Source organism: Malaclemys terrapin, chromosome 2 (assembly GCF_027887155.1).
Source record: "Malaclemys terrapin pileata isolate rMalTer1 chromosome 2, rMalTer1.hap1, whole genome shotgun sequence".
Taxonomy (NCBI): Eukaryota; Metazoa; Chordata; order Testudines; family Emydidae; genus Malaclemys; species Malaclemys terrapin.
Window position 1 is genome coordinate 267531605 of NC_071506.1, and position 8758 is coordinate 267540362.

Here is an 8758-nt window from a genome sequence, read left to right on the forward strand (position 1 = left end):
AAAAATCTGAATTTCCTGGTAAAGGACGTGGCCCTTGTTATGAGTATTAAACGGAGGAGGAGCGAAAGCTAGAGACACAGGCAAGATCTATTCGGTCATGTAGACCATCTCCCTGCCAGTGCAAAACTGTTTCCTGTTGGACACTCGTTAGTGTTTTGATTTAAATAAGCGATGACACTTCCCTGGAGAGGTCATTCTGAACAGCCTATGGGGGAGAGTTTGATATATGATAACATGAATATAACGTGATGTATTTTTAAAATGCTTCATACCTGCGTGGGTTGACATTACATGGCTTTGGGACTATCCTGGCCTTTCTACGATCTCTGGTATCAGGCGCTTTCGGACCTTAAAAAAAAACCCTAACAGGTGAAGCAAATATTTAATAAATACCTGTCCCTTGGAAACAGAGTAATTTCACAATCCCGGGCTGCAATTATATGGAAATTAAGTCAGGTACAAAGTCAGACACATTATCACCAGCTCTTGCAAAAGCTTTTGAAGGGAGAATGTGTTTACTTTGTGACTCTTTCTTGTAACAGCCTGACCTTCTGTTCACATTCCCATTTGCATTGTGCCTCTTTTCTCTCTTAACCCCCTTCTAGAGCTTCAGGAAATTCTTACTTTGCAAAAGACTGGAAATCTGCCTCCCTCTCGCTTTTCCTTTTATATTTCGATGTGTTTGTGTAAGATAAGTAGGTCTAATAACGCTATTGACAAAACTAAATTTTGGTGGCAGGCTTGACTTCCTGACTTACAGATGTTTATTCTTTCCAACGCGTTAAAAATCTGTTGGCAGCGCACATACTGTAAATATTTGAAGTATCCAGGAATGATAGAAAACTGAAGTTTAATACACTGCATACCCCAGCTTGGGCTTTCGATATAGGCAAACATATATAGGGCTTTAAGGTGGAGAACTGAGTCCCCATTGCTGAGTATTAGTAGAACTGCAGTAATTAACACTGTGATTTTTTTGGTCTATGTGAAACAATATTTTTCATTCCGATTTAAAAAAAAAACCAGTGCTGACGTTCTCAGCCAGGCATAGAGAATTCGATTGCCCCCCCCCCTCTTTTTTTTCCGAGATTTTACGTGGTCTTTTATTGTAAGGCAAGTTGCCAAATGAATAGTGTGGAAGGCAAAAGCTGTGGTCTGTGTAGGCATAGAGGGTGTATAAAACATTGTTGCCTTCTCATTGGCACATTGTGTGACCGCTGATTTGTCACTTAATAATAGAAAATCACTGTAAAATATCGTGCTTTTATTTAATCAGCAGCTGGTGCCTTCTCGTTCTCCGAAAGTACGTAGCAATTGCTATTCATTTTGCAAATGTGACCGCCAAAGCTATGCCATTTAACAAGGCTAAGAAAAATCCTTGCCTGGTATATTATCACTGGCTAGTCGTGTTGTAATTATACATATCTACAGTGTTGTAAGCATACCGAGAATAGAGTAAGGCAGTGCTTTCAGGCTCCTGGCGTAGCTGAATTTTTGTTGCATAACTGTGAAAATAAAAATGCACTGTTCATCGGTGAGCTGGTGATACAGGTCAGACATCTGCATGAAAAGCCTGGGATCAGGCGCAAATGCCGGTTTATGATGTTTGTTGTTATTTAAAGACTTGAAATAAATTTCATCCAGGTCCTGTTTTGTGGTCACCACATTGACACATTAGATTAGAAACTGAATATAGGTGTGGACACTATCACATCTGGAAAGACGTATCAAATAAATCCATATCCAGCTAGAGATGAATATTATCCAATATGTCATCCCAGATGTGTTATGTTGACTATGCATACATAGTAGGTAAGAGTCTGAGAACATATTTCATCTTATTTGTCCATGCCCGGGCCTTTCATCACAACAAAATAACTACAGGCCGCTTAAGAGGGGATAGATTCCTTAAACCACCCAAACGAACTGTACGAACATCTCACTTAAATCTTACACAGATTAAGGTAACATCACGTTAACTGCAGCATTGGCTAAACAGACACAAGTGGAGAGAATCCTTCGAGCAGTACATTGTGCCGCGATCCAGGTGCTCGCTCGCACACACAAACAAACACACACACATATTTGTTGTGGCCCAAGACTCATTATAGCAGGGTATGACTGTGGAATGATTAACACATCATTGCTGATGATGTTCTAGCAGAATATGTTCGCGTTGCGATGATTGCACATTCTTTCTGGCTGAATTTATCTTCAGTCTGTAAAAACCTGGCCCAACCGAGGAATTTATTTTTGTTTTCGTTTTTTGGGGGGGGGTCGGCGGGAGGTAAATACAGAAGCTTCTCAAGTCACTTTCCTTTCTCTGTGTTGGTCACCCCCCGCGCCCCCCGCCCCGGGAGACCAAGCGAGCCTTTCCCTTCAACCTGCTCTAGAGGGCAAAGAAATGAAGTGGGCAGGCCCATTCCCGAAGCGTTGACAGGTGTGCTGCAGGGCCAATCGCGGCTGCCAAACCCTAGTACCGGCCACCAATAGTGTTTCCTCCAGCCTCGGGGCCAATGGGAGCCGGATCTGAGCCTTCAAGTGAGTAGAGTTTGGAGCTGAGGTGCTTACTATCTGCCGAGAGACATTTTGCAGCGCTTGGCCTGGGGGGCTGGTCCTCTGGTCTAGGCAGAGCCCCAGCACTGGGAGTGGGAGGGGATACAGACTCTCCACGGGGCGCTGTGGGGTCGGGCGGGGGCTCTTACTATTATTTTATAGGCTAAGGGAGGGTGTTTTTCTAGAAACAATCCGATGGAAAAATCCAAAAATTTCCGGATCGATGCTCTCCTAGCTGTCGACCCTCCCAAAGCAGCCGCCGCCGCCTCCGCACAGACCTCACCGCTGGCCTTGGTCACCTCCCTCGCCAACACATCTGGCCACAGCAGCAGCAGTAACAGCAGCAGCTGCAGCCCCCCGTCCTCCTCCGAGCGCCACAGCGGCGGCTCCTCGGACTGCCTGCGGACTGAGAGCCCTTCGCCGCCGCGGATCCTCGCCGCGCATTGCGGGCTGGTGCCCAAGCCCGGCTTCCTGACCAGCACCAGCAGCACCAGCAGCCATCACCACCACCATCACTCCGCCGGGGGCATGGCCCTGGGACTGCACCAGGGGGGAGCGGGCATCCCCACCCAGGCCGCCCTCTACGGGCACCCCATGTACAGCTATTCGGCAGCCGCTCTGGCCGGGCAGCACCCCGCTTTGTCTTACTCCTACTCCCAGGTGCAAGGGGCTCACCCTTCTCACCCTGCCGCAGACCCCATCAAACTCAGTGCCGGGACTTTTCAGCTGGATCAGTGGTTACGAGCATCCACAGCGGGCATGATCCTCCCCAAAATGCCGGACTTTAACTGTGAGTATCGCCGGGCCAAGCGCTGGCATTGGGGGCGCTGGGTTTGTTATGATCTGTCATTTTCCTTTGAGCCTATCCTCACCACTTCCTCGCCTGCCCTTCTGCATGGCCCGAGCCAGGCTGTAGCGTTCCAGGGGCCTACGGCAAGGATACATTGATTCTCCCACTGGCCTTTCCTCGTAGTTAATGTCCCACGCCATTCAGCTAGCGCCGGAAAGGATTCGGTCAAGACTTCAACCGGCGGCGGGTGTAATAATATATATATTGTATTTGGTAATTATTAGCAGGAGGGAGGAAATAACGATTAACAATGGGAATCTGGAATGCGTTGCAGCTCGTTATGGCCGGCACCTTAGCAGTAAATAATAGACTGATCTTTCTTGGGACGTGAAAAAGGTGACAAATCATTCCTTACATTCTGAGTTCTAATTCAAACTGTACCCTGGGGGGAATTGTGCTAAATAATGAATGAGAACCGAATACCGGTGTATATGAAAATCCATGAAAACTGACGATATTTTTTTTTCTTCTGGATGGCAGAGCGATCCTGCTCATATTTGTTAATATTACGGTATAAGGAGTATGAGGTACAACTTTGCAGGGCTCTGTCAATTTCACCCAGAATGGTGCTTCCTCAGATCCTGTCATCCAGGCAAATTTCACAGATCACTTCTTCAGGAAAGAGTTGATAGTAATAACAGCACACTCCTCTCTTAGATGGTTTCAGTGGACATTCTAGGCTATAATTAAATGTTTATTTGGTGTAATTGAAATAAGAAAGCTAAATAAATGCAATCACTTATATTTGAGCTTGTTAAAAAAAAAACCGCGTTAAAAACAGAAACACTGACCTGTCCTCACAGCAGCTGGGCTGCTAGGCCTCAATGGAGATGGGGACATTTCTTGCATCTCTGTGTTAGGCAAAGATCATTTTCTTAGGTGTTAGCTCTCTGTGGGAATTACTGGCTTAACAATACCTTAGGTGTAGTTTTACTTAAATCATGCCAGGAAAGAATTACGGGTTTGGTGGTTTTTTTTTTTTTTTTAATATACTCCACACACATACAGACAAAAAAGTCCATTGTTTTCTCTTAAATAGATTTGTTTAGACTAGGACATTCAAGAAGAAAAATAATTAGAAAAGCTATCCGAATTCTTGCCCTTTCAAACAAAATGCACTAGTGAATAAATAGCCAAGAGAAAAGATAATGGAGGCCTGGAAAATCACACAGCAGTGAGAAAATCTCATCTGTGTTACTGTTTGTATGCCGGACACTGCTTTTTTATTCTGGTCATTTTAGCAGGTTTGCTCCAAATGAGGTAGTAAAGGCAGGCTCCTCCTCCCCTCTCCTTTTAAAGGCTTTTAAGTTTCTAAAGCAAACAACAACAAAAGAGGAGAGGATGTCCAAGAAATCACAAATCACATGTTATGATTGTGTTGCCTCTTAGAAGGAGCATAAATATCATCCGCAACTACGGAGACTGGATTTGTTGTTTAAGAAGGATTTCAGCTCGCATGTTTCCTAATTGATGTTCTCATTTATGTGTCCATTAAATGTGACCGCCATCAGTCCTCTTTACTTCCAACTTTCAACCGAGTAAATTTTGACGCAGCCCCTATTTTGAATCCAGAAAACGTGCTGAGATTATAACATCTAATTTTATAGTTCGAAAATATTGTTGAAAATAGATATTTCCTATATATAGTTACCTCACTCGAATACTGAACAATATTCCATGTCATGTTTCATGTCACATTTGTCTCCTATTGTCTGCAAATATAAGACTTGACAACTGAGATAATGAAATAAAATAAATAAAAACAAATGGAACTGATTGGAGAGAAATTTCTCTAATCTGCTGGGAGAGCGGGGGGATCATTGCTTGGGCCAATCTTCCACTGAACATTTTCCCAAAGTCACTTTGGAGTCTGTTTTAATTAAAGTTCTAATGTATTGTCAAGCTGGGAATTCGGGAGACTTGTTTAACTAAAGCAGGGGGCGTTAAAGTTAAATGAAGCAAATTGCTGTTCCCTTGAGAGACTGATATCATTTCACCGTGATCCCGGGTTCCTTTTATTGTCTAGCACTTGTTAGGCTCTTGGGAAATCAAGAAGTCCCTCTTTGGTCATAAATTTCCCTGCGGTGAATCTATGTGAAATTATGTAAATAGAGAAGTCCATCTCCTATTGCCATCAGGCGTGGCTTGAGGTGTCTAATTTAGGGAAGGATAATGTTTACTTTAAAGTGCCTTTAATGCTTCTATAGTAACAATTTGAGGACGGGAGGCTTTCCTGCTCTCCCTCCTCCCCCAAGGACTGCACTATTATCAGATCACTCTACTCCACTGCAAAAAAATTCCCCGGGATTTTACTCCGCGGTGCCAGTGCATTTGCCTTCGTTGTGAGGGCGGGCCCGAAGGAGACTTGCCCGCTCAGGGCTGTGTGTGTGATAGATACCGGTCTGAAGCCAGGACTGCGGAGATGAGGTACTAATTGGAAGTGGTTTGGGTAGTTTTTCATCGTGGCATGTAGAAAGGTCACCGCTGGGGTTAACTATGGGAAGAGGGCATGCGGCGGAGAAATTTTAATCACTTGTTCCTCTTCCCTTTCCTCCATTTTTAAAAAGAATTTCGCACGGATATATTTTTTCTAACCCCCCCCCCTCACCTGCTGCCTCCCTTCTTCTCTCCCTCGCAGGGGACCAGCAGTTCTCTTCCTTTCCCAATCCTTTCCCATTGGATCTAGCTTGCCCCCCATGGAGGCAGGTGGACGCAGCCAGGGACACTAGAACGACCCCCTTTAATGCTGAAGGTAGTTGGGCCCCGGTAGTCCCAGCTCCGGCCCGTGAGAGCCGGCTGCCCTGGGAGGGTGGCGGGGGTCGGGCTGCTCCCCCCGGCTGCCCGCGTTGTGCTGATGCGCCGTTTTGTCTCCAGCCCAGGCGCAGTCCAACCTGCTGGGGAAGTGCCGGCGGCCCCGCACCGCCTTCACCAGCCAGCAGCTGCTGGAGCTGGAGCATCAGTTCAAACTGAACAAATACCTCTCCAGGCCCAAGCGCTTCGAGGTGGCCACGTCCCTCATGCTCACGGAGACCCAGGTGGGTGGCGGCTGCAGCGGCCCCTCCGGGCTCAGGGGAAGGGGCCCGGCGCTTAGAACCAGCGGCTCGGGGCTCAGGGACGCAGGATCGCTCCGCTCAGGCCCAGCCCGCCCCGGGCCACCGGGCGTGGGGGGCTTCCCAGCTCCGTCCCGGCGGAAGAGGGGGCTCGAGCACCTGGATTCAGGCTGGGCAGCTCCGGGGGCAGAATAGCCGCAAAGCCTAACCTCCTCCCGGGCTCCCCTGCCACCGCTCCCCCCATGGCCCTGGGCTCTGCCTGCCTCCTCCCGGGCTCTCCTGCCACCGCTCCCCCCATGGCCGCTGGGCTCTGCCTGCCTCCTCCCGGGCTCCCCTGCCACCGCTCCCCCCATGGCCGCTGGGCTCTGCCTGCCTCCTCCCGGGCTCTCCTGCCACCGCTCCCCCAGGCTTTGCCTGGCGACCCTCGGCGCCGAGGAGGCTGCGGGCCGCGCGAGGGTGTTTCCAGTCAGGGCCAGCTGCCCCGTCTTACCCCGGAGCGGTGGGGTCCCTTCTAACCAGCCCCCCGGCCCGGGGGAAGCGCCCAGTGGGGGGTGGAGGCTGGTCGGCGGCAGCGGGGGCTGCAGGCCGGAGAGTGGCCTGGGTACGGGAGAGGTGTTCGGGGGAGGGCGGAGGTGTGTGGGGTCCCCCCGGGGGCTGCGATCCCCCCTCAGCCCCTCTCTCGCCCCGCAGGTGAAGATCTGGTTCCAGAACCGGCGCATGAAGTGGAAGCGGAGTAAAAAGGCCAAGGAGCAGGCGGCGCAGGAGGCCGAGAAGCAGAAGAGCGGGCTGGGCGGCGAGGACAAGGCGGACGAGGAGCTGCTGTTGCCGGCCCCGGAGAAGAGCAGCGGCCGCCGGCTGCGGGAGCTCCGGGACAGCGACCCCGAGGAGGAGGAAGCCGGACACTGCTGCCCCTACAACTCCTCCGACTGCTCCGAGGGTGACGAGGAGGAGACACAGCCCCGCAGCAGGCACGCTGCCCCGCTGCAGCCGCCCCCCGGCCAGCCCCAGTGAGCCGGCAGGGGGCTCCCCTTCTCCCTGCTGCTGCTATCCGGTCCCAGACCTTTTAGCCAAACTCCAGCCTGCCCACCCTCACCCCAGCCACCTTCCAGACAGACCCCTCTGCCCACCCTTACCCCAGTAACCTCCAGACAGACCCCTCTGCCCAACCCCACCCCAGCCACCAGACAGACCCCTCTGCCAACCCCTACCCCAGCCACCTCCAAACAGACCCCTCTGCCCACCCCGCCTCAGCCACCTCCAGACAGACACACACTCCTCTGTCCACCCCTTCCCCAACCACCCCACACACCTCTGCCCACCCCATCCTTAAGCCCCTTCGCCAGACCACCCACCTTTCTCCTCGACCCCCCCTTTCCTCCACCATCCCTTACTCGGGCCCTAGTGACACACATCTGCCCACTGCCCCATGCCACCATCAACACATACTCCTCTGCCCCATCCCTACACATCTGCTTTTGCTCCATCTTTGCAGCCTTTGGCTTCAGTGAAATGAGTCCCAAATGCAGCCATCTTCCTGCACAGGAGGAAGAACAGCCAATCTTATACCAGTATCTTTTATTTCTACATGGGAAATACTCGGTCTTCAGCTGCGCACAAACCCAGATCCATCATTGCTCTTTGGTGTCAGCATTTCCGCGGTCATGTAACAAACAAACAGAGAGACCAAGCAGGTAATATTAGAGGTGAGCAGCTTTGGTAAGGTTTGGATTTTTTGTTTTGTTTTAAGGATTCTTCTTCCTACACATGCTAGAGAAGATTTACAGTTCACCACAGTGTTAAGAGACATTTAAAAAACTTGAACCCTACCCATGGAAACTCTATTCTTTTGCTGAGTATTGGAGATGTTTTGTGCTTATTATATAGCTGGAAAACTGTCATGAACGTTAAAACTGCTGGAAATCTCAAGACTGTACTGTCTTTATTTTTGTATATTGTATTTATAAAAAGGGGTACCTCGACTTATGCATGCTAAATTATTATCCAGCTTCTCCATCGTCCATGATGGTATGTAAAATAAACATTTTGTACTTGAGCCTTATGTACAATTTTTTGTGAAGGAATAGGATTGGCTACCAGGGTCTGGAGTTTATACCGGGCCCGGAAACATATCATTTGTCACTTTATTATACACGTAAATATGTATATTTCATGGGGGGAAATGGAATGAAATGATGTCTCTGAATCCATACACTACCTGATAGGGGCTGGAGGAAGGACCCTAGATGTATAGTTAAATAAATCGACTGGACGTTGTATGATTTCCTGTGAAAGAGGTTTTTGC

At 49.3% G+C, this 8758-nt stretch overlaps 1 protein-coding gene across 1 annotated transcript; it reads left to right on the forward strand.

Annotated features, from left to right (window-relative positions):
* Positions 1-2682: 2682 nt before the first annotated feature.
* On the forward strand, positions 2683-8509 carry MNX1 (motor neuron and pancreas homeobox 1). The gene is made up of 3 exons (XM_054018635.1): positions 2683-3346; positions 6281-6441; positions 7147-8509. Exons 1-3 carry the CDS (start codon positions 2752-2754, stop codon positions 7465-7467), a joined length of 1077 nt encoding a protein of 358 aa, XP_053874610.1. The 5' UTR covers positions 2683-2751; the 3' UTR covers positions 7468-8509.
* Positions 8510-8758: the final 249 nt, after the last annotated feature.

What these genes read in the sequence shown, in the direction of transcription:
- MNX1 (XM_054018635.1), top strand. Translation starts at nt 2,752, where the DNA reads ATGGAAAAATCCAAAAATTTCCGGATCGATGCTCTCCTAGCTGTCGAC. An exon ending in CAAAATGCCGGACTTTAACT is followed by an intron (nt 3,347 to 6,280) that starts GTGAGTATCGCC and finishes TTTTGTCTCCAG; the next exon opens with CCCAGGCGCAGTCCAACCTG. An exon ending in TCATGCTCACGGAGACCCAG is followed by an intron (nt 6,442 to 7,146) that starts GTGGGTGGCGGC and finishes CTCGCCCCGCAG; the next exon opens with GTGAAGATCTGGTTCCAGAA.